Source organism: Eretmochelys imbricata, chromosome 3 (genome assembly GCF_965152235.1).
Source record: "Eretmochelys imbricata isolate rEreImb1 chromosome 3, rEreImb1.hap1, whole genome shotgun sequence".
In the NCBI taxonomy this organism is placed as follows: Eukaryota; Metazoa; Chordata; order Testudines; family Cheloniidae; genus Eretmochelys; species Eretmochelys imbricata.
This window is the reverse complement of record NC_135574.1, coordinates 10,748,737-10,774,306: the sequence shown is the minus strand read 5'-3', so window position 1 is coordinate 10,774,306 and position 25,570 is coordinate 10,748,737. Positions and strand designations below refer to the sequence as shown.

At 49.4% G+C, this 25,570-nt stretch overlaps 1 protein-coding gene across 2 annotated transcripts in view; it reads left to right on the top strand.

Moving 5' to 3' along the window:
* The window catches only part of CTSB (cathepsin B), a 28,034-nt gene extending 5,113 nt beyond the window's left edge, over positions 1 to 22,921 (top strand). The window contains exons 1-10 of one of the 2 annotated variants that reach the window (XM_077812379.1): positions 5,892 to 5,908; positions 8,551 to 8,702; positions 12,298 to 12,383; positions 13,555 to 13,669; positions 14,486 to 14,604; positions 16,110 to 16,195; positions 17,657 to 17,803; positions 19,277 to 19,393; positions 19,833 to 19,961; positions 21,120 to 22,921. In XM_077812379.1, the coding sequence (XP_077668505.1) occupies positions 8,577 to 8,702; positions 12,298 to 12,383; positions 13,555 to 13,669; positions 14,486 to 14,604; positions 16,110 to 16,195; positions 17,657 to 17,803; positions 19,277 to 19,393; positions 19,833 to 19,961; positions 21,120 to 21,217 (1,023 nt within the window). In that variant the 5' untranslated portion in view covers positions 5,892 to 5,908; positions 8,551 to 8,576 and the 3' untranslated portion in view covers positions 21,218 to 22,921. Of the gene's footprint in view, positions 1 to 5,891; positions 5,909 to 8,550; positions 8,703 to 12,297; positions 12,384 to 13,554; positions 13,670 to 14,485; positions 14,605 to 16,109; positions 16,196 to 17,656; positions 17,804 to 19,276; positions 19,394 to 19,832; positions 19,962 to 21,119 lie in introns of those variants that run through there. The other variant, XM_077812378.1, reaches the window with a different exon arrangement.
* The last annotated feature ends 2,649 nt before the right edge of the window (positions 22,922 to 25,570 follow it).

The window sequence follows — 25,570 nt, the reverse complement described above, 5'->3', positions numbered from 1 at the left end:
GGCTAACTTTGCCAAAAATGCCAGTTGGTTTTTTAAAGCTAAATCATGTTAGTGCTTCACTGATATAGGAATACTGGTATAGCATTACTGGCGACCTGCTTCTGGAGTGGACACGGATGTACTGGTATAGCTGTGTCTAACACTGGGGGCTTTTGCTAGCCCAGCTGTGGCTGTCAAGGATCACACCTGCTTGACTTGGCTGTATCTGCAGCAATCTGCAGTGTAGATGCAGCCTAAGAACTGGGTCAGCTAATGATTTTGTAACTGGTTCTAGGGAAACTGTTCAGACCCAATGGAAGCCTCTTCTAGGCCAAGGCTCCAACTGCTGATGAAACCAGTTTAGCTGAACTGGCTTTGAAACTAGTTAATTCTTGAGGGGGAGCAGGGAAGGTAGGCGGACTTCCAGTGTCACCAAGCATCTGGGACCCTGGCTATAGCCTGAAGATAGTCTCATAAACCGCTGTTAACCAGAACTAACCTAAATGCTGCAGCAGGGTGGAATTTCTAGAGTCACATGCTTCAGTATTCAGGTTTTCTTAAGCTGCCCCCAAGATGTCAGTAATCAACAGACTGGAAAGGGCCAGTCCCCATTCTTACCTAAAGCACATTGCTTCAAGTAGCCGTGAGTTGTTGCATGAGTCTTTAATAGCAATTCTTCTGTAAGCTTTCCAGTCTGTTCTACTGGAATCTAGGTCTTGGGTAAGAATCTGGGTTTTAATTTGGTTCCTACAGAGCTTGATTTCGTTCACAAGGGTTAATTTTAAAGAGAAGCAGCTTTTTAACATCAGTCTTACTCTGTTTAGACAAGATCTTGAGTGGCATCCAGTTTTGCAAGCATAGAGTATTTTGCTAACTTTCTAGCCTCCATAACAGATTGTGTTTCACAAAGAATAATGGGGAGATATGGCTGATATGTGTTTAAAACAGTTAACCTTTGGTGATAATGCAGTAATAGATACAATACATCGAGTCTGGTAGCTGCTTTATAACGTATGACTTATCAAGTTAAGCTGGCAGTTAAGTGTCATATACAAAACATTAGCAGCTAATGCAACAGCCTTAACTGAGGGACAAAGTTCAGGGTTGTGTATCTGCAGTAAATGAAATAGTTACAGGGAGATGCCAGACTTTATTTTCAAGTTATTGTGTACATACAATCGTAGACCAACCTTTCTGGTTTATTACAGCTCAGACATTGAAATGATTTGTCTCCACCTCTTGCTCAAGGATATAAAAGTGTTTTATGAGTATTAAGCCCTTGTGAGGTAGACTATTGCGGCCGCTTACAGATGGGTAAACTGAAGCACTGAGGTGACTTCACCAGGTCAGAGGCAGAGAGAGAACCTGGGAGCCATGGTGTCCAGTTTCTCCTCCAACCGCTCCCACTCTATGATGTGGAAAGGCTTTCTGGCTATTGGCTTGTGAGTGTATAGTTGCTAAAACCCCAGCATCTAGTGCTGCTGTGATAACCGCTCCAGATGAGAACTGGGTTCATTTTTGACTGGGTCTTGTAGTGGGAGGTAGAGGTATGTCTCATCAGAGTGGTACAGCAGTAGGGGAGGGACAGATGCATTCTTCAGTCCTCTAAATCGCACCAGCACAACATGCTGCCTGCGTTGGATCTCTCATTTCCACTGGCTAGTTAAGGGAAATAGACATGGATCTGTCTGCACCTTCCAAATCTGCTTGTCAGTTGGGGAAATAGTTGAAATATGGTTAGGTGGGTGGGAAGCACTACAGGGCTAGTCCCATGAGCTGAAGGCTAGTTTGAGTCCAAGTATCTGTTCCCGTTTTCAAGAGACCAGCTTCCTAGAGGCTTCTGGATTTCAAATTGGATGGTATGACATGAAATGAAACCATTGATCACATGTCTGAAGCGTCCTTAACACAGCTGGAAGTGAAATAACCCCTTTGGAGGCTTCTGGCTCACATTAAACTTGTGACCAAGGATGAGAGAGCTGGGGGAACTTCCCCAGAGTCTGCAGAGTTCCTGGGTTTTTTAAATCTCTGGATCCCACTGGGCCCTAATTGTGTCTTAATGTGAGATTATCACTTTGCCCCCTTCAAGCCAAGTGGTGAAATTCTCAACTCCGCATTATATTTTGACTCCCTTGCAGAATCAGACATCAGGGTATTGTTCTCCATTGTAAAGGTTACCTGTGCTATCAGATGAGCTAGACAGTTTAAATCTATGGAGGAACTCTCCTATATTCATATTATAGGAATTCACAGAGCTAGTAAAGCAGAGAGCATTGTGCTAGATGCTATATAGTAAAGCAGGGAGCATCTCCTGTAGAGCTTGCCATCTTAAGACCATGGGTACACTGTTCAGAAGCACCAAGACATAGGGCTTGTCTACACTACCGGCCAGGTGGATGGGCAGTGATCGATCCAGCAGGGGTCGATTTATCATGTCTAGTATAGTCGCGATAAATCGATTGCGCTAGTGTCGACTACGGTACTCCACCTCAATGAGAAGCGCAAGGGGAATCGATGGGAGAGCGTCTCCCGCCGACTCACCGCAGTGAAGACGTCGTGGTAAGTAGATCGAAGTACGTCAACTTCAGCTACAAGAAAAGGAGTACTACTAAGGAATACTGCATCCGATGAAGTGAGCTGTAGCTCACGAAAGCTTATGCTCAAATAAATTGGTTAGTCTCTAAGGTGCCACAAGTACTCCTTTTTGCGAATACAGACTAACAGGGCTGCTACTCTGACTTCAGCTGCGTTGTTCACACAGCTGAAGTTGCTTAACTTAGGTCGATTTCTCTCCCCCTGCCCTCCCCTCCCCACATAGCGTAGACCAGCCCTTGGGAGCCTAAATCCCATTTTCAAATATGATTTAGATGTTTCACCCTCATTTTCAAATGTGACATAAGCACTCTCCATGCTCTCTTCCCCCCCACCCTCCCCATGTGTTGCTCTTGTGGGTCAAGAGCTGGGACATATGCAGTTGCACAGAGACTTGCAAGTGATTGAACAGCCCGTCAATCACTTTCTTCTAACACTGTTTTGTTACAAAGAAACTTGCAGCAAAAATCCAATGCTGCCATGAGACTTGTGTTTGTAAAACCTCATGTGGATTCTGCTTCCACTTGCATTTGGCCTGAGCTAGGAGCATCCGCAAACTGCTTAAAGGTTGGCTGCAGCCTACTTTAGCTGTTTACTTGTACAAAGCATGACCTCTGCAGAGGTGCTCGGCTTGATTAAAGATGGTTCAGTCAATTATAGGACTGATTCTAGTGCAGAAGGTTCTCTGTTGGGGTTTTAACTTTTCTGTTTGACTGGACCCTGTCTGCATTGGAGTCTGTTGAAGTTACTTACCTGCTCTGTACCTCATTTTCCCTATCTGTAAATATGGAGATAACACACTGCAACCATGCCAAGAAGTATACTTGTTCATAAGGTGAATTTTTTTGGTAAAAAAAGTGAAGCATCAAAGAGTGGGGTATGGCTTATCAATGGGTCTACACCAAAAGTTGACTATTTCTATTGAATTGAATATCTAATACATTGTTGTTGTAGATCAGAGGTCGGCAAACTTTGGCTCCCGGCCCGTCAGGGTAAGCTGCTAGCGGGCCGGGACGTTTTGTTTACCTGGAGCATCTGCAGGCACGGAGCCCCGCAGCTCCCACTGGCCACAGTTTGCTGTTCCCAGCCAATGGGAGCTGCAGGAAGTGGAAGCCAGCAAGTCCCTTGGCCTGCGCCGCTTCCCGCAGCTCCCATTGGCTGGGAACAGCAAACTGTGGCCAGTGGGAGCTGCGGGGCTCCATGCCTACGGACGCTCCCAGGTAAACGAAACCTCCCAGCCTGCCAGAGGCTTACCCTGACGGGCCGGGAGCCAAAGTTTGCCGACCCCTGAAATACAGGGTCAGCTTATGAAAGGGCTATTCAGTTTTTGCCATTTTTACCTATTCATCTTGGGGAGTCGGCTTATAAACAAACGGGCTAACGAACTGGTATATACGGTAAGTATTTGTAGAACAGTCTAGTCCTGATCATTGTATAGGGCAAGCCTCAATAGCACTGTGCTTGGGACACCAGCAATCCTTCATCTAAGGGAGAAACCCTTCCAGGCTCTGAATTTCCTACTCTTCAGAGTGTGATACCAGCTGATTAAAGAGGGACTGATCAAGTGCAACTAAAAAAGAAAACTGTGTGGAGAGAAGAGGAAGTGGTGGGAGCACAACAGAATACTAGCCAGTCACTTCAGTGTGTAATCCAGCTGCGCCCAGGGTGGGGGAACTGGGCACAAACTGGTGCTTAGCTGAGTCCTGTTTGCTGCTTTGCCTCTCACCTTGAACCAGACTTAAAGCCTCTTCAGAATCTTTATGCCCCAGGCTAGCGGGTCGAAAGCAGGCAGGAAGATGTCAGCAAACATTCCGCTTTTTGATTCTTGTGAGAAACTTAGCAGCAGCTTGTTCTGCCAGACTCACTCACTGATACACTGGGGCGGTCTCGTTACATGTTGTGGTTTTTTTTAAGTACTGAATTGCTTTGCTGAACAAATACAATAGAAGAATCAGGCTGCTTAAAAGCTATACATCTCTCTGGCTGCGGACCGAACTTAAATGCAGAGAGCGTGTATTTGTTTTCAATTTGGTTCTGGCTCACTGGAGAGCAACGGTCTCTACCTCAGTGTCTCAGATTGCGGAATCTGATATGAATTCACAACCTTCTCTGTCTCCGATTTTGTACAAACAAAGTGCTGTCAACTAATACTGAAACTCTGTAGAGCTGTCTTTGAGTCCCACTAGTTGCCCCACTGTCTAAAAACAAAACCCTGCAATTTACAAAGTGCTTTTATATCTTAAATGCCGGACAAATGCCAGTTACGTATTCTGATCTTTCTGAGGTAGGAAAGTACATGCATCCTCCTCTTACAGTGGCAGTTCAGTGACCTGCTCAAGACTGCAGAGGGAATATTAGATTAGAACCGAGTTTTAGGCTAACACATATGCTTAGGGCTCTTGGGGCCAGATTTTTCCAAAGAGCTCTGCACCCTTGGGAGATGGTGGATGATCGGCACTTGAAAATGTGGCCACTTTATTTAAGTGCCTAAAGTGGGAGTGGAGCTCTTGAAACTCTGGTCCAAGTTATGCTGTCTGAGCCCTGGGAAAATCTGGCCCTCAGACAGTGCCTCTCTCAACTAAAAGAACGAGGAGTACTAGTGGCACCTTAGAGACTAACAAATTTATTGGAGCATAAGCTTTCGTGAGCTAAAACCCACTTCATCAGATGGATGCCCCAACTAAGAATTTGGCAAAAGTTTGCCTGGGCCAGCAGTTCTTCCGTAGGATGGTGCTAAATCCTGCAGCACCAGAACTGAAGTATCGTCTGGTAGCCTACATCTGAAACGGTAGCCTGTCTAAACGCTGCCTCCCAAGAAGACTGTTAAACACATTCTCTCTGATCTAGAGCAGTCTGCTGGATGTTTTCATCTGACCCATCATAGAAGACTACAGTTCTGCAGAATTTAATATTATATTTAAGATTCTAGCCCTTGTGGCTGTGGAAAAAAGCCATTGGGATTTGACTCAGTGCAGTGGTGGCTCACTTGGCTCTGCAGCCGCTCGAGGTCTGATTCAGCATTCCCCTGTGTGGCCTAGCCACTTACATCAGTGGTGAGTGAGTGTAGAACGACTTGATAGTGAGTTACGCTTGCTTTCCACTGACATAAATGATTACTTGAGGCACAGGGTATTAGTGAATTGAGCCCTTAGCATGCCTGTTTTCTGCCCAGCTGTTGACTCTGAAACCTAATGACATTGCTGGCTTGCTGAATGTTTCTGCTAAAATAAAAGCAGTGAAATGCTTATCCATTCTGTTGGCAGTGGCAGCTGATCTAGCATGTGAGGCAGCTTCTTCTCGGTGCCTTCTGAACCCTCTTGCCCAACTGTGAGTGGAGGTGGGTAGAAATGAGCCCTGTGTCTCTCACTAGCGAGTGATGCTGAATGCAATAGCTAAGGGATAGTATGGTTGTTATACAATGGCCAACTCTACCTCTGTGGGCTGGAGTGGTGGAAGGAAGAGGCAGATGAAGTAGAGAAGGGGATCTGAAAAGTGCAGTGTAGATGAGGCATTGTGCTCGTTATAGTTGGCATCAGTGGGCTCTGTAGTTGGGTGACCCTGGATCTAAGTTAATAGAAGTTTATTGTTTGGGAAATAGCGTCTAAGAAATCTATGAAAGATTTGGCCAAAGTATCCAACTGTAACTATCAGTGGCTTGACTCTTTGTATAAGGAGGCTTTCTGGGAGGTGCAAGGGGATGTAATTAAGCAAGTGTTGCACCTTTAATGGCTACTGGGAGCTATGGTTGGGTATAGAATTCCTGCACTTCCCTCCCCTGCAGCATAATCTAAAAGGGGAGGATGAGGATTGCTCAGTAATATGAATGACTCCTTTCTGGGCATTGGGTAGGACCAGTAAGGCTAGCCTATGTTTATCAGGTTGCCATGGGTAATTAGAGGATGTTTACAGTTTAAAAATCACACTTGTGTTTGAAATATTCCTCCAAGTAACTCCCAAGTGTGACTAGAGGAAAACAGAATCTTTTTTTCTCTTGTCAGTATTTGTGCATTTGACAGTGTTTTGTGTATTGTCAGTTTCACAATCCATCCCCCTCCAGCCATGTTAGTCAGTTTCCTGTATTTGTGTAGGTCTTCTCACACAGCAAGAGGGGAGAGAAACCTTAACCATACAGGAAACTGTGACTAAAAACCATAAACTAGAAGGGGATCTGGGGGCAGTGTCTGAAACTACTAACTTCTCGGTGAAACAGAGTCTGGATTTCAAGTTGCGTCCCACTGAAAGTGCTGATATAAGAAGGGTTAGGTTAAAAATAAATAACATTTACAAGGTCAGAAACTTTTCTTCCAGGGGAGTTCTTGTGGTTTCCCCTCTCAAAGAAAAAAGTACATGTAAACTCTGGAAATGGCCAGAATGACGTTAGCAGTAAAGATCACTCAGAGATGTGCTCTGGAAACTTAGCTCTGAGTGGGAGGAGGTAGCTGGTGGTCAGTGAGCGCCCTTCAGTTGAATTGATCTCTGCATAAAGGACTCCATCAGCACTGCTAAAGCTACTGGCACTGGGTACTTGGCAGGCCGCTATTAAAAACTTGCAGCTGGCCCAGGCCAACTGGCTCGGGCTCAGGGGCTGTTGAATGCCAGTGTAGACGTTTGGGCTTGCGGCTGGGGACCCTGTGAGGTGGGAGGGTCCAAACGAGCTGCAACCTGATCCCAAATGTCTACATGGCAGGTAAACAGCCTCAAAGCCTGAGCCCCATGAGTCCAAGTCAGCTGACACGGGCTAACTGTGGGGATGTGATTGCAGTGTAGACGCACCCTTACGCTTAGTCTTTGCCCCAAAGAGCTTTCTGATTGTCGTCTGTGCAGGGCTGTGGTTTGACACCTTTGGCTCCCTTTCCCATCCTGAAGGGTGGATGCATGGGGGAGCAGTTGGTATGCATTCTCTTAGGACCTCAAGCATAACTGAATCAATAGCCACTAACTGCTCTGGGATGGAGTTCAGAATGGGGCTTTGCAGAAGTCCTGTTGTACCAAAAAGCCATAAAGAGAAGGTACAGGTCACTTGTGTCTTCATTGTACTCTTCCTCTTAGCAATGGAGAATATTTTTGTTCTGTTTAAGCCATTTAAACCCACGGCCCAAGCCGTGGCGCTTCTGGGGTCTTCTCTGTTTTGGAAAAGTTGCATGAATGTAACTAAATCTTCAAAAGCAAAACTTGAAAATTTTACCTTTTGTCTGCTCCATCCACAACATGAGGTTTGTGTAACGCTGTGCCTCTGGATTGGTAGTCTTAAAGCATGAGCTTCTGTTGCCCATGCTAAAAGACCCAGCTCTTAGTCCCAAGACACACAGAGGTTGACCCCCCATCTCTCATGAGAAGGCCTGTGAGCCCTGCCTGCGCTAGGGGTTTTAGCAAAAGATTCCTGCTGCTGCTAAAATTCCCTAGGGTGGGCAGGGCCATAATGACAGAATGTCAGGACTCAAAGGCCATCTCCAGCAGTACAGTGCCTCTTACCCATCCTGCTTGGGCACTGATTCAAAGGGGAGAGTGCCACCTACTGATTTGCCATGAGCACTTTGGGATTGAAGTTCGGGGGTGTGTGTGGGGGGGTAGTTCTCGTAAACTAATTTGCCTTGAAAACAGGAGGACGGACCTTTCACGAAGATCCTTTGGCATTATATAACACAAATGAATAGCTTTGCACCGAGTTTTATTTAAGTTGTTGGCAGGGAAGAGGAATGGATTGGTGCAATTCTGGAGGTCTCTGCATGCGATCCTTTTGGCAACCAGTGCAGTACTGTGAGTCTAACAAAGCAGCACAGCCCCCTCCCTACAATATCCTTCTCTGCTCACTTGCAGTGTGTGTCATTACCCTGCTTATAATCACGTGACAGGCTCTGCCTAACAATAGCTGGCATCTGTTTCTACAAGTCCTTGCCAGGAAGAACACCAGTTAGGAAGGGGTTAGCTGTGCATGTAGGCAGATGCAGTGCATGGATTGACGTGTGGATCTGTTTCCAGGTGAAGAGTACTGCTCTGTGACCAAGATGTGGCAGTCTGTGTCTGCCCTGTGTATCCTCGTGACCCTCGTGAGTGCCCGCAGCATCCCCTACTTTGCTCCCCTCTCACACGATTTGGTCAACTACATCAACAAACTCAACACTACATGGCAGGTGAGTAGCGGTGCTTTCCTCCTGTGCGCTCGATGCTGGTGGCCAGGTTGCTGATGGAGAGCAGTGGTCCTGTGCACTGGTAGTGACTGGATGGATGGATGCGATTCCTGCCCCATAAGTGTGTTCCAGCCCTGACTCAGAAGGACCACCTTGCACAGCCTGGATAGCTGTGTCTAGGCAAACTTTGCCTCTCCTAAAGTTGCCTGCCATGTCTGGATTTTGCTGGCAGCTGTTCACTGGGATCTGAAATCCTCTTGCATAGGTCACTAAGCAGCCATTAATGTATGTTTTCACATAGCACCTCTTCTTGCAGAAGATCTCAAAGCACTTTTCAAACTGTATAAGAAACTCTGAACTGTCAGCCCCACAGCAAAGTTAGCAGGAAGTGACTATCCTATAATGAGCATCCTGCTGGCAGTGCCAGTTATGTAAACAGGATGTTAAAAGCACACCTGGAATTCATCCAGGTCGGATGTATATTTGGGAAAGGGCAAGGGGGGCTTTAAGCATGTGGGTGCAGCTTGAGAATTCTCATCCTGGGAGCAGCACAGCGCCTCCTTTTGCCATGTTAGGGCACTGGCTTGCTGAACTGCCAGCCCCACTGCCTGCAGCATCTGGGTCATCTGTGAAAGTCAGCCAGCCAGACGCTGACCCGGCCTCTGTATTCTTGGCTGACAAGATTTGATGCAGTCGCAGCCAAAGATGTGTGTGATGGCAGATGGTAACTACTCTTGGTCGCTGTCCTGAAATCCATTGGCTTTTGGGAGGATAGAGCACTGGAGTAGGGGACCCAAGAGACTTGGGTTCTATTCCCAGCTCTCCCACTGGGTGATCTTGGGGAAGTCACTTCACTTATCTGCCTTCATTATTTCCATTGTACAGCTGGGGAAATGATACTGACCTTCTGTGTGAAGTGCTTTGAGACCCACGGGTGAAAAGCGCTATCTAAGAGCTAGGTATAATGATTAGATGTAAATCTGCATCCTGTTAACCCAGCCTGGATGTTGCTTTATGCACACCGGGTAGCCTGTCATTCGTATTTCTTGTATGCTGCCGCACCATTTCCCATAGCTTGGATCAAAATCGCTTACTGCCAGCATAAAATACCTACATGCAACCGTGAAGGCTGAAGGTCCGTGTATGCTAGGACAATAACCCATAGCTCACAATGGCTCTTACCCACCGACTGAGCTGCTACTGTCCATGAGGCTCATGTAGCCTCCATACTCCCAGTAACGATACCGGCTATGGGTTCAGCCTCATGTGGAAGGCCATGCCTATGCTACAGGGACTGTCGCAGCCTAGTTTGGGCACTGTAGCATAGCCCTGTAGTGCAGACACCATCTATAGCAAGGGAACTGGGTTTTCCGTCACTATAGAAACACCACTCTCCAAGCGATGGTAGCTAGTAGACAGGACCTAGCTGTATCTGCTGACCTAGCCCCATAGCTTTGGCGCTCAGGAAGGGTGGATTTTTCACACCTCTGAGCACCGTAGCTATGTCGACCAGGCCAAAGCATGTTTGGGAATGAAGGAGATGGTGGTTGCTGCTGATAGAGCTGTCAGCGAAGAGGACTTTTCCTCCTTTGGAGGAATCCTGGCTAGCCCAGCCTTGAAATGCAAAATGGGTGTCTCCATGCATGACGGTTGGTTGTATGAGACCTGCTGTAGCCAGTGGGCTATTAAACACTCAGTAAAATGGTACTGAATGAGGCATGTTCCCAATTTACCAATCCAATCGTAGAGTATTTGGGTTGGAAGGGACCTCAGGAGGTCATCTAGTCCAACCCCCTGCTCAAAGCAGGACCAATCCCCAATTTTTGCCGCAGATCCCTAAATGGCCCCCTCAAGGATTGAACTCCCAAGCCTGGGTTTAGCAGGCCAATGCTCAAACCACTGAGCTATCTCTCCTACACAATGGCTGTATATGACTGCCATTGACCCTGATGAAAAGGCCGTTAAGATAAGAGTGAGCAGTGCAGCATATTCGAGATGCTAATTGATTCTAACTGGGAGTAATGAATGGATGGGAAGACAACTGCTGGAGAGAGGGGGCTTTGCAAGGAAAAGACCCCCTGCGAAACACAGCAGCCGTAACGAGAGAGCTGGGCAAGCTGTCTGACCTATCCTGGAGTGCTGGGGAAACCCCGCTGAGGAGTAACCATCAGGCAAGACTTACCATGGCAGGCAGAGCGTGTTGAAACCCAAAGCTCCGCGGGCAGTGAGTGGTATCCCTCCTTGCTGGAGTGCTGGGCACAGGTGGCTGTGTTTACCTGGACAATAGGCTAGCGTTGCTCTCATTTCACGTTGGCAGGTCATGCTGCGTCCTGATCTACCAGTATAGAAGGACAAATGCGTAGTAGCAGAATGAAAGGGACCCAACTGATGATCACTTGTGTGTCTGAATCTTACCTGCTTGTGTTACCAGTCAGGCTTTAGCTCTGTCTCCATGATGAGCTAGGGGTGTGACTCCCAGCAGAGCCGTCCCTAGGGTATGGCGAATCAGGGCAACTGCTCCAGGCCCTGCGCTACGATTAAAATCGTGATGAGGCGGCTGGGCGAGCGGGCTGAGGAGGTGAGCGGCGGACAGGTGCGGGGGGAGGAGCCCCCTTACCAGAGCCTCCCCCTCCCCACAGCGCCTCCTGCCTGCTGGCATGCCCTGCCAATCAGTGCTTCCCCCTCCCTCTCAGCACCTGCAACCTGCTGCGGATCAGATGTTTCACAGGGTCAGGAAGTGCGAGGGGGGAAGAGGCAGGGGTGGGAAGAAGTGGAGTGGGGCCTTGGGGGGTGGGGAGGGGGCAGGGCCCTCCCCCCCCCAGCAGTTCAGAAACTCTGCACCTATGTCCTGGGCCCCACACCCCCCCAGGGAAGGCCCAGCTTACGTACACGTACTCGCACTCGCTTGAGGAGACTAGCACGAGTATACAGATCAGAGTAGCCTGGTCACTTTGTCCTTGGTATTCAGGCGGGTTTGTACTTGGCGCAGCTACGGTGTGATAATCGGCAGCAGATGTGTACCGGAGCCGGGAGTCGCGCCCCTAGCTCACATTACAGCCTGCGTGTGAGACAACTAAAAGGAGGGAGAGAGGGGAAGGGTGATCCAGTGGTTAGGGCACTCCCCTCAGGCTTGCGGGGCCTGGATTCAATGTTGTTCTCAGCTGCAGACTTAGCCCCTCCCCAGCTAAGTACCCTCGAGGATCTGGGCCTTAGTCTCTTAGCCCATCTGTAGAATGGGGGGTAGCACTTCCCTATTTCCATGGAGTGTTGAAATACACTGAAGACTGAGGTGCTCAGCTGCAGTGAGGCTAGAGAAGTACCTTGGGTAGATCAGAGACTCATTTCTTTCTGTCCGGGTGCCATGGTGTCTAGTTTTGGGGTCTGTCTTTCACTGGCAAGAGCAGGAGGACACTTCAGAAACTTGGCAATTGTGACTAAAACCCACAAGAATTGGCAGAGGGAGGCTCTAAGGGGCAGGCGTTGCCCCTGAAAATGCTTGGGTGTTTCTCCTTGGAACAGGCCAGGTGATGGTCATTGCTGGTATTGAGGTTCAGTGTTCTCTCTCTTCTCTCCCCCCTCCCCTCCCCCCCCCCCCCAGGCTGGGCACAATTTCCACAATACCGACATGAGTTATGTGAAGAAACTGTGTGGTACATTCCTGCACGGGCCCAAACTGCCGGTGAGGTGAGTGCTGTGGGGTGTAACACATGGGGCTCCTTCGAAGGGTGGGAGAGGAGAGGTGTTTCCAAGCTAGGAAACCCCTACAACGCTTCATATCCTTCTTTCCCCCTCCACCGTACCTCTGCCAGCCTTTCCCTGTACAGGAGCCTAGTGTTGTGGAGATCCCTTGCTGGGGTACTGAACAGAACTCCCTCCAGAACTTGGCTAATGCTCACTTGTGAATTGCCAGCACTTGGCGTTTTTTTGGGGTTTTTTTTTTGAGGCTTTGTGCAACTCAAACTTGGGACCAACTTAGGACCACCTTGTCCAAGCCTCCACACCTTTCCCCCACCTGTCTCTTAATAATGCAGTGTGCTTCGATAGCTCCTTCATCCGAAGGTCTGTGCTGTGCTCCCAGACACCACCCGGTATCTTATAGACATGGGGTTGGGGGAAAGTGACTCATCCAGCATCCTACCGGAAGTTTGGAAGTGCTGGGAATGGAACCTAGACCTGACACCCAGTCCTGCGCTTTCCAAACCCTGCTTGTATTTACACAGCCAATGTCCGTCTAGCTCAGCTGGAAGTTATGGGCTGGATGCAGGAATCGCATGATAGAATTTTCCAGCCTTATTTTGCAGGAGGCCAGATGAGAACTGCAGTGCACCCTTCTGGCCTTAATCTGTGACTAGAACTACAGTAAAACCCCGTTTATCCAGCTCTCCGCAAACAACCAGCGCACGCAGGTCCAGAAGTGGGCCATCTCTCCTGTGACCACGAGAGGGTGCTGCAGCCTTGCACTTCCCATTCTCTGGATTATCTGTTTTTGATGATCAGATCTGGCCCTGTTCCCATCTAGAGCGGATAAACAGGGCTCTGCCGTACTGTAGAGTGTAACACATGGGGCTCTTTTGAAGGGTGGGAGAGGAGAGGTGTTTCCAGGCGAGGAAACCCCTACAACGCTTCATATCCTCCTCTTCCCCCTGCACCATACCTCTGTTCTGGGCCCAGAGCAGTGCGGTGGGGTCTACTATACCCTGAGCCCACCTAGTCATGGGGTATCTAACTGCTCAACCTTGAGACATTTGTCTTGGGTCTCTTCTAAAGCGAGTCAGTGTAGAAATGTCAATTTCTGTTAACTTGGTCTCACAACATGAATCCTTCATGTAACTTGGATGGCTGCCTTCCATTACAGGGCCGAGTTTGCTGGAGAGATGAACTTGCCGGACAGCTTTGACTCCCGGGACCAGTGGCCAAATTGTCCAACCATTAACGAGATCAGAGACCAGGGCTCCTGTGGCTCTTGTTGGGTAAGAGGATCATACTGCTAACAGGGAGCAATCCGCTGTGGCTGCAGCCATGCAGATGTACCTGAACGAGCTAGATCAAAGCAAGCTCCAGTAACAATAGCCATAAAGCTGTAGCATGCCACTCAAGGATGTACCCAGAGTCCTGGGCAGGCAGGGCTAGCTCGTGCCACCGCCTATGCGTCTGCAGCTTCACTGCCGTTGTTCCTGGTGGCTTAATTAGCTCGGCGTGCACAGAATGTGCTGCTCAGAATTACTCCGGGGATGTGCGGGTTTGCCATTAAACTGCAGAGAAGCTGTCTCAACACATGGCATAACCACTGTGGTGCAAGGTATCATGCCTCACAAAAGGAGGAGGGGGCCTGACAGTCTGTGTAGTGAGAGGTGAGTGTGTGTGGTCTATGCTGCCTTATCTTCCAAGAGAATCCAAGCCTCCATGGGCTGCGGTAGCATCTCTGTCTCCAAACACTGGACTGGGACATGCACTCATAAAAACTCCATCTTAGAGGAGCCCTGCGCAGTGATCCGGGGTACACCTGGCGAGGTGGGAAACATTGCTGCTATTAGAACTTAACAGCCACCTGCCCTTGGCTCTCTAAAGACACAGGGCTCTATTTGCAGACTGGCTGAAATGTCCATCAGTCCAATAGGTGCAGCCTTGCCCACACGACCCTCCGGCCCACACAGTCAGAACAAATTCCCTTGGGACTGGAGCCACCTTAGTGCGTGGTCCAGTCATGTGTCTCCTTGGTAGCAAACCTCCCAGGTCCTCCCCTTCCCTTGGAGGGTGCATGATGCTCTTCCCTCTGTGTTTTGTAGGCGTTTGGTGCGGTGGAGGCCATTTCGGACAGAGTCTGCGTGCACACCAACAGCAAGATCAATGTGGAAATCTCGGCAGAAGATCTGCTGTCTTGTTGTGGCTTCGAGTGTGGGATGGGGTGAGCAATTCTCATGCTTCAAAGAAATGGCTAGCAGGACCTTTGTGCCAGCCCAGAATATAGACCAGTGAGCCAGACTGTGTACTGCACTGACCTCCCCCTGACTTTCCAGTCTAGGATCAATAAATATTAATATTTTGTGTAGTGCCTAGGGTGTAAAAGGGTGACCTTGTGTTCTCCGCTCTGTGGTGGGGGTTCCTACACGCTCTGCTGCCAAGGACCTTTGGTAATGCTCTTCTGGCATCTCTCTGGGTTCGACGGGAAACAAATGGTATTGGGGGGTGGGGGGAAGACTCCCATCATTTTGATCCATCTTCATGCTGGTCATTGAAGATCTTACAGCTGTGTAAAGTCCTAGATCTAACTCGCAACCTCCAGGCCATCTCCCTAAACTGAGGCTTTGACAGAAATGGAATGAGTTTATACTCTCCCTTTTGAGTTGGGACTGGAAGCTTCAGTGTGATGGCCACACTTTTTTCTGTGGCTTCTCTCCAAACTGGAACGTTGGCAGAAATACTAAATCATGCAGGAGTAGAACTCCAGGGTGTCAGATTAGCTTCCCCTTTGACTGGTTGGTAGAAGAGCCCGCATGAGAGCGAGTTAGTGTAAAGCTTTGACCTGCAAGCAGATTATGCCTGGTCTTAACTGCAAGCATGTGTGGACTCTTTTGCTGCACTGGGACCACTCATGTTCTTTGAGTTAAGCAAGTGCGTAAGTGTCTGTCTGCAGGATCGGGGTCTGTGACCATCTGGACCCTGTGCTAACCCCAGTGTTGCTGTATTTCCCTGTCTCACGTCATGCACAAACTGAAAAGTTACACTTGGCGGGTGCAGAGCAGGCCCTGCCTTTTAGACCAGGAGCTTGGGAGTCAGGACTCCTGGGTTCTCTTTCTGCTGCTACTGGCTGTATGGCTTTGGGCACACCTGGTTCCAGTTATCCTTCAGTCGAGTGGGCACAGTGTTCCTTGGGGGCAGAGGCCTGTAAAGCCGCTGATGAAAAGGACGTAGGCAGCAAATATTGCTTGTAACCAAAGAGGAGGCAGTGCGTCCTAATGGCCAGAGTATTGACTGGGATTTGGGAGACCTAGGCTCTGTCCTCAGCTCTTCCATTAGCCTGCTGCGGGACCATGAGCAAGTCCCTTCACCACTCTGTGCCTCAGTTTCCCCATCTGTAAAGAGGAACTATGTATTGCTACCCTGCAACCCTCCTTTAAGCACTGAGATCTAGAGAGGCAAACCAGCTAGGAATAAGCCTCTCCCCCACCTGGCTGCTCCAAGCTGTAACAGTTCTATTGTAGTGGGAGCCTGACCATCAACGATCCGCTTCCATACTCCGAGCATCTTAATTCTCTAGTGCGTGTGCTCAAGTGTTACTAGATGAACTGGCTTGTGTCAAAAGCGGCCCTCTGGCTGTGCCAGACCCCTTCACCCAAAGACCAATGTGGAAGCTGAGCTAATGGCTGGGCCTGGGATTTGTGACTGACATGCCCGTGGTGGTTCTTGCAGGTGTAATGGCGGCTATCCTTCTGGAGCGTGGGGGTACTGGACTGAGAAAGGCCTGGTGTCTGGCGGGCTCTATGACTCCCACATAGGTAAGCCAGAAGCCATGCAGGCTGTCAATGCTAACCGAGGGAGTTGGACTATGTGGGTGTCACGGTTACAGGGCTAGCTGCACCTCTGACCCCTTCTCTGGTCTGCATGCACCCACCCACACACCCTGAAACCAGTATGAGGCCTTAGGCCGTCTCCTTCCTTGGGGTAGAATCCCACAATCTTCCTGCTCCTAGACAGGGTCCTGGGCTGCCGTCCCCTGTGCGTGACCCCCGCTTACCCCAGCAGCCCTTTCCCTTTGTGACCAATGGTGAGCCCAGTGACCCAAACCAGCCAAATTTTGTTTGTGTAGCTACTGAAACAAGCATAGGAGAGAAGAGGTTTTTAAACCAGAAGGTGTCTGTCTCACCTAGACCTGTTGGGCTTACTCCCACCCCTCCTGACCCCTCGAGGTCTGGGTTCAACTTGGCGCTCCTTCTGCCCTTGGGAGACTGACTTTTAAATGCAGCCAGAGGCTTGCTCTCTCCCTGTCCTGAGCTTGGCCCTGCTGCCAGTTAGAGCTCGGCAGGATGTTGGAGGCGGCTCTAGTGTTGTGTTTTTAAAGCGTCCTGGGAAAGATCTACGTACACCCAGACACCCACTCTTCCTTCCTCTTCGCGTTATCAGACAATCGCGCCGTATGTATGCACATGGTAAGCATCCTTACAACACAGCCACAGCATTCATAAACGACTGCCGGGCAGCTTCAGATCTGTCTTACTGGGGACCAGCGACTAGTTCGTCTTTTATAGATGACGAATGGCTCTGATGTAAGGAATGTGGGGATGCAAGGTTTGGCTTTAACAGACATTTCTCTTATGGTAGCTCAGGCAAGTCACCATATGTCATTCTCTTCCCTGTGCACTGGAAGGTTTGTGGTGCATAATTGCCAGGCCCCCATGGTAAACTGGACCTAAATTCCTACAGTCCCTGGATTCTGCAGCAGGCTGGGATCTCTGCAGGAGTGTTAAACATTTGAGTTACGAAAGCTAATATGTCCATTGTCATACTAATATTTTTGTCAAGTTTGATGCTGCAGACGCTCGTACTGACAACACAGTTAAACATCGGGGAGAGGGGATGGAAGCGCTAGTAACTGGGGTGGGGACGCTTGGCCCTAGGGAAGCATGAAGGGGGTTGTTTGAGGATATGGGCTGAGTGCATTTGCTGGCTGTTCATTTCTATCCATCAGCAGTGGAGGTATTGGAGATGTGACTTAGTTTATCGTTAGGTTTCAGAGAACTCCCTGAGATGAATGGGTAGGTTATGTGTCTGCAGAAGGAGCTGTTTCAGGCCGACTCTGGAAGATATCACTGCATCACTTAAGGATTTGAGCGTGTTGGGGCAAGGGGCTGTGGGGTGGTGGAGTCCGTGGGGCCCTGCAGCACTCTGGGAGAGCAGCCTCTGTTCGAAAGAGGCTGGTGCAGGAGAAGCTGTATGACCTCTTCTGTCTAACCCAACAGGCTGCAGACCATATTCCATCCCTCCATGCGAGCACCACGTCAATGGGTCACGCCCCCCGTGCACTGGGGAGCAAGGGGACACCCCCAGGTGCGACAAACACTGTGAAGCAGGCTACTCGCCTTCATATGAGAATGACAAGCACTTCGGTAAGAGGAAGCCACTTGCCCCGGTCTACACTAGACCCGTGCACGTCTCTTGCCTTTAGATTCTGAAAATGGCCTAATGGCCTGCCTGCGCCGGCGGTCAACACCATGGCCTTGGCTCATAGCTGTGAGCATTACGTGAACAGGGGTACTCGGGGCCCCTAGCATGGTTCATATCTTAATGGAAAGTGTGTGTCTCACCCACCGGCCTTCCTGCGCGGGGTGGAATGTCCCTCTGGCCACCACAGCACTTGGGTGTCCAGTGTATTTTGAGCTGTTGCTTTTTAATGTGCTGCATTAGAAACGAGGAGAGCCAGTGCCCTGGGGGCCACCAGCCAGTGCCCTGGGGGCCACCAGCCAGTGCCCTGGGGGCCACCAGCCAGTGCCCTGGGGGCCACCAGCCAGTGCCCTGGGGGCCACCAGCCAGTGCCCTGGGGGCCACCAGCCAGTGCCCTGGGGGCCACCAGCCAGTGCCCCCAGTCCAGCGTGAGACCCTCTGGCTGCGGGTGGACGGGTGACTGTGCTTAGAACCACAGTAAAAACATGCCCCTGCTGAGAGAAGAGGCACCGCATGGGAGCCCTCTATCGTGTCCCTTCACAGGCGAGCCATTCAGAGTGCATGGGCTCTGCGCCCCCGAGCTCTGCCTCTGGTGTCCGCAGGCCCAAGCCCTTGTCGTGCCCTAGCCATGGTGCTGTGCAGGTGTAGAAACCAGCACGGTGGGCGCTCTGGCAGAACTTCCACTGGCTCTGGGGGGGTCTCTGTTCCTGGACTATGCACGTTCCCAAGGAGCTCTTGCCTTGAATCCTCCTTCCCCTTCTGAATTAAAACACAGAAAGGGTTTGTTGCTTGTCAGCTGAGGTTAGAGTCCTTCGTGCCAGAGTGAACCCCATATTGGAAGTTCCCTGAACTCTCCATGGGTTTCCTGTACTGGGGCTTCGCCAGATGGTGAAACTGAGGCACACTCTGCTCTCACTTGTGCTGGGCACTCTAGGTCTTGCAGGAGGCTCTGTCTAGCTGCATCCCTGCAAAAAAGCCAAATATCCAACATCTCATAAGTGTCTGTAAACTGCACTGGCAAATCGGGTGACATGATGCTGCATGATGAGCCTTCTCCTGCTATAGCTGACTGCAGCTTTCATTGATTACGTAGGAAAGTTAAATCTGTAAGATGGAGGAAACTCGTCCCCTGCCATGAGGGGTAGTGAAGTGTGGCTCAACCAGCTTGACTGACTATTGTCATCTTTTTGTTTTGTTTTTTGACTGGGAGCCAAGTCAATTAGTGGCTTCTAATTTCACATCCTCCAGTGCTCAGGAGTACACTCCCACCTCCATGGCAGAGTCCTGCATGGACCTCAGAGCAGACTGGCTCCCAGTGAAGATACTGGAGGCTAACCACTGCAGCTTGCACTGAGTCTGGGTGGGTTGACGTAGGTGCCCACAACTTCTGCTGAGCTGTATCTGCTTCTGCTCCGCAGGAGCTACGTCGTACAACGTCCCTTCCAGTGAGAAGGAGATAATGGCCGAGATCTACAAGAACGGCCCAGTAGAGGGAGCGTTTGCCGTGTACGAGGACTTCCTCATGTACAAGTCAGGTAAGCATGACAACTAGGCTGTGGCGTGTTAGCTGAGCAGATGCTTCACAGACCATGACCGAGGGGGTGGGCATTGCCCTACCACAAGTTACTGGCCAGGAGCCAGGGGGACGCTCTCTGGGTTGGGTTAGAAGGAATGTCAGACTGATCACAAGCAGCCTCTCTCGGCCTTCAAAATAACCATGCTGGGCAAGCGTAAAGCTTCATACCCAGTAAGGCAGATGCGGTTATGTTTGGGTACGTGCCTGACCCCCCTCATTGTAGTTTATCGTGTACTGGGGAAACTCAGACAGAAGTTTAGCCAAATTTTAAAGCATTAATAGAATTGATGTCCTTTCATTAGTTTAAGTCCCCCTAAGTGGAGTCCACGGTTGGAAAACTGGGGCCCTTGACTGGCCGTGGGGTCTAGTGTCTCCTCGTTTCCTCTCGCCCCCTGCAGGTGTTTACCAGCATGTCTCTGGGGGAGAGGTTGGTGGCCATGCTATCAGAATCCTTGGCTGGGGCGTAGAAAATCAAACGCCCTACTGGCTGGCTGCGAACTCCTGGAACACTGACTGGGGTGACAATGGTAAGCAGCCAGGATGTACTTTGGGGCAGACCAGAATTGTGGATTTGTTTTTCTTTCTACAGAGTTAATCTCCCTATCTTTAAATCCTGATATAACTGGTGCTCTCTTAGGAAGCAGGAGTTGAGAAGACCCTCTCTTGGCTGGGTAGGAATAGCCAGATTCTGTTTGTTCAGCAGGAACGTACTGACCTAGCCTGGTAGAGCTAAACCCTGCAGTCAGTGAGCTTAGACACCACCGCCCATGAAATGCCCATTGCACATCTGGTTGTATGACTCTCTGTAGGATATGGGTGGTGGGGTTTCTCCAGCAGGGCCCTCCTGATGCTGACTGAGCCTGCCTTTGTAGGCTTTCCTACGGCTTTCCTCACCCTGGTACTCAGAGCATCTCCCATCTGTCCTCACAACACCCCTTTGAAACATGAAGCCTTCCCCTCCACTCTGAGGGGGAACTGAGAGCGAAAGGGACTTGCCCAGGGTCAGCTAGGAAGTTACTCTCAGTGCCAGTGGCATTTGGGACCCATGGGAAATCCCCTGGGTTTGGGTTTTGGTGAGCCTTACCTGCCCCATGGCTTCAGACCAGGAAGTGAGATGAGGGAAGTAGTTTATCAGTAGCCTTCATGCCCTTAATTGTGTGACACCAGAGAGGAAACACAGTGGCAGAAGCAACTCTGCTGGGGAGGGGAAGGTGGTGTGGTGGGATGGTTCACTGGGCAGGGGGGCAGGAGACATGGGTTCAGTTCCTGGCTTAGCCAGACGCCATGTGTGATCCGGGGCCAAGTCATTCTCTACCCTGTACCTCAGTTCCCTCTGTCAGAGCTCCCTCCAGGGGTGGGGAGGGGATAAATCCATTGGTTGAGGCACTCTATGGCCCTCAAAGTGTAATAAAAGGACCTCACCTGTGTGGGGAGCTGACCTGTGAGTATTTACACAGATGTTGTAATTAGGTGTAACAGGGAGTCTCAGCAGAAGTGCAGTAACTAAGCATATATCATCTAACTAGTCTAGAGGGGTGCCTGGGCCTCTCCTTCCTCGAAGGAACTCAAGGAGTCATGCCCCAGGGAGAGTTTGATGCCAGTCTGGAAAGTAAGAATGCCCCAGGTTGTAAGTGACTTTTTTCTCTCCCATGTGGGATTAGTGACTCTCTTTAAAACCTCTCCAGGTTTCTTTAAAATCCTCCGAGGGCAGGACCACTGTGGAATCGAATCCGAGATAGTGGCTGGCATCCCCAAAACAGAACTGTACTGGAAGAGGATCTAACTCCCTGGCTTGGGTGCAGCTGAAGAGATCAAATCACACCTCTGATTCTTATAACCAGGCGCAGGCTGGGCACAGAGCCTGCACTCTTGAGACTATGGTTGAAGCTACATATTAAAGCCTTTTATCTTGTTTAGTTGTGTGGTGGGGATGAAGGAGGTGGCTTCTGTATTCATGTGCTAGCTGCCTTCTCTGCTGGAGCTCTCCGCTCCCAAGCCAGTTTGTGTGGCATCGGCCCCCACAAGCATTCCCTTCTCAAAGGATGGCGCTAGTAGTGACATTGCTAATCTCTCACCACAGTATGAGGGTGACTGAGACACTCTGGCCTTTACCTGCCTAATTCAGTGAACCCTGTCATCCAAGCATGGGTGAAGCAATCACTTCATTTTGGAAATGCAACAGGACAGGCCAAAGTACATGCAGGGTCAGGGAGGCCGGACTGGATGACCTAGGGGGTCTCTTCCATCTCTGATGTGATGCATGCTACTGCAGCAGCCTTGCTGGCTGCTGTCCCCAAGTTTGACTTCTGCACTGCAGCGTGCCCAGAGGCCTAGCTTCTCAGAAGTGGGTATGTGCAAACCCTTGTCTGTACGTAGTGGACATTGCACATGCACTTTTGAAAACTCATACCTAGGTTTATTTGCTAACCTTGTTTCCTGAGTGGAGGAGCCTCTTAATGGCACAATATTGGCTCTAGATGGAGTAGAACAAGGCTCTTTGCCATCTTAAGCTTTTCATAAATATCTTCCTCTGCTGCTGTTTAGTTTTTTTATTTTTGTGTAAACCACTTGGCTCCTCAACCATTTATTACAGCTTGGGGGTCTTGGGTCTGGGGGGTGATGGGATGTGATCAAGCAGCCTGTTACAGTGGCCCATGGATGCTAAGAACACATAACTGAACTAAAGTGACTGGTGTTCAGATGAAGGCCAGTCTGGGGCTTACAGATAAAATAAATTGGGCAGGATTGTGTCCTCTCTTCCAGGCAGCTGCTTATCTCAGAGGGCAGGTCAGCAGATTAGTTGAAAGCAGACTTTGGGCAGCATGCAGCCTCTGCAATGGGGATTTTCTCCTAGGGTGCTTTAGTGACTGCAGATTTGAATTTAGGCTGGGTAGGGGAATGCACACTACAGGGGCTAGACTTCTAAAGTGTACTAACATAGAAATGGAACTAGGTTAAAGTGCACAGGGGAACCTAGAGCATGCACCAGCAGGGTCTACATAGACCAATTAATGCACATGTTAAAATGCTTTAGAAATCACACCCCCATGGTGCTACTGGTTGGTGTGAGCAAGCTGTAATTTACTTAGCTCACTTAGCACACATGCAGCTGGAGATGACTGATCTAGCTTTTTTGCACACAACCACCTTCATTAGTTGAGTGTTTTTAAATAGGGAATCCTCTTACTGCAAACATTTTAGCTGAAGATAGGTGGGGAAAAGGAGACATATGTAGGAAGAACCATTTGTGGGAGGTGATGGCACTAACTCAGTTAACTGCTGTCAGTGTAACAAGCTGGAATAGGATGTTGCTTACTGGAGAGATGCCTGGCTCCTGCAGTGAGTAACACTGCATCACCTGTGGTGTAGGAGACTTGCATTTTGTTTAAATGGGGACTCTTAACTTCTGTTGTAATCACTTATCCAATATTAACATGGCTTCAGTGTAGCTGAATGGAACAATTGTGCCAATAAAAGATTTCTCCAAGCTCTTGTAGTGTGTTCTTGGAAGTAGTAACAGGAGAGAGTCCACAATGGGCTTAACAGGCACCAAGGTCTGATTTCATCTCTGCAGGTAGGTGATGCCTCTCACAAGGGGGTTCTCCTACCCTGTGGAAGCTGTAAGGTACTTGTGGCCCCTAGTACTATACTGAGCACCTCCCATGTTCAATGTTTGTCCTCACAACACCCCTCTAGAGTAGGGAGTACCACTCTCCCCCTTTTACAGAGGGAGAGTGGAGGCCCACAGACTAGGGGCTAGCTTTGCCAAGGGGATTTAGACTGCAATACCAACTCCTGCTTGCCCTGTGGAATTCAGTCTTGAATTAAGCAGCCAGGATTCCCCCACCAGTGCCTGGTCAGAGTTAAGTAAGCCAACTGGATTTATCCCAGCCAGTGTGCTGAGGTGGGGCAGGACCGAACTAGCCTATAGGAAATGAGGCACTAGGCACCAGGGACTGAGGGAGCTTTGAGCTGCCACCAGCAGGAATTTAGGGTTAGGCACCAGCTGATTGGGTGGTTAAACCCTCACTGTTCAAGAGCCTGTAGTGCAGCAGGGAACTGAAGTGAGAGACAACCCCAGGCTCCTGTGCTAAGCATTGCCTCATCCTTCCATACCTCAAATGTACCTCAAACACTTCTGGCACTAAGCCCCCTTAACAGATACCTCTCTACATCTTTAAATGCTTGACCTGGGGCAATCAGTGGGGAAGTGATTTATGACAGCAGCCCCTATCCGTGCACAACTTGTTTCACTAGCCCAGCAGCTGCCTCATGGTTTTAACAAGCACAGTGAACAAACAGCCTCAGCCTCAGCTTCTCAATCAAGTTAGCTCAGCAGGATGTTGGAGGCAGCTCCAGTGTTTTTAAAGCATCCTGGCCATAAGACTTCCACATACTTCCTGCTTGAATTAGTCTTTCAGAAAAACATCAACTTGTTGATTTAAAAGTTGCAGCAAGAGAGAATCCATCCCATCCTTAAGTAAGCTGTTTCAATGATTAATTACCCTCACTGTTAAACTCAGACCAGCCTCAAGGCATAATTTTATCTAGCTTCAGCTTCCAGCCATTGCATCTTGGTCTACTAGACTGAAGAACTCATTGCAGACATTCCCTTTATGCCTACTGATTAAGTCACTGCTTAACATTTTGTAACCTAACTAGCTTAAGATCCCTGAGTCTACCACCATCAGGCATGTAATTTATTGTGCTGCTTTTGCTTTAAATGTAGAAATGTTCACACAGGAAGACTGATCTGTTATGCAAAGCTTTCCCATGTAGAGTAGCTTCTTCCCACCTGTCAAATAAGATTTCACAACATGTCATCATTAGCCAGCTGAATAATGGTACCCAAGGACTTCTAGGCAAAGAAATTTATTGTTAAGGGAAGCTGAGAACTGAAGCCCAGACCTCTCTACATAAAGAGCAAAACAATATTTGCATCAACATTTAATTAGCTAAGTATGTACACAGATAACCAGGGAGTAGAGCTTGCCTTGTAATAGTGCTGTAGTGGTCTTACACCCAACCACAAGACATTTCCCAGCAGAGATCCCAACTCCTAAACATCAAGTGACTAGACTAAGTCACCTTTCCCACCATGGGTGCACATCTACAACACCAGATGCTACTGCTGTTTAAAAGCAGCCACATGGAGGTTGCTTTGGGGAACAGAAGGTTTAACAGGGAGAGAGTTGCTTCCTGTAACAGCACTGATAATAGCTCCTCAGCCCTCTCCTCCAGGGCCATGCTCCACTAGATGTTCATGAAAAGCTGGGGAGTTGCTCACAGCAAGGACAGCACAGTAGTACACAATGTAACAGGGGGGTGAGTTAGAGCAGCAGCAAGCACCTGTCCTCAAACATACTCACCTCTATTCAAAGACACTGCTTTAAAACATGAGCTGTGCTAGCTTAAAGACCGAGGGGGGAAAGAGGGTTAGGAGTATTGCAGACACCCGTCCCCTCTGAACAGAAAGTGAACACAGCTAACCCAACGGCTTTTAAGCAGACTTCCTGGTGCCAGCCCTACTACTTCAACTTTTAAAGGCTCTTCCTACGATGACGGCAGGTTTCAGAGCTGGTGGGAGCGTGTTCTTGAGTCCAGAGAGAAGTGTCTGTTTCCTTCATGAAGGTTGTTCTTCAAGACAGATCTATGAAGACTGCCACCTGCTGAAATCGGCAGGACAAGGCTATGTTCAGAGCTGCTGTCCCTGGAACTCCACCCGTGCAGCTGAAAGCAGCTCATAAAAGTCTTAAGCTGAAGCATTTCCATTCTTGTCTCCAGCACAGACACTGAGTTTTACAGGAGCTGGAAGCAATGGACAACTAGCAGATAATACTCACACTGTGGACTACTTCATCTGAACAGCCAGCGTCCCAAAGGGCACAGCCAGAAGGTGTCAAACCAGCATTGTTGCTGACAGTCCCACAGGGAAGGCAGAGCAGGCTGTACCCCTGCACCCCCAAGAGGCCATGGGTGAAAGGAACACTGCTCCAGCCACAGAAAATAATGGTATGTGATTAGAGAGTCCTGTTTCCAAAGGGAGTTTGAATGCATGAGCAGCAGCTATGCAACCACCTTCCTTCCAGAGCCAATTAGTGACCAGTCCAAAGAGGTACCTGTGCTTCTCTAGGCC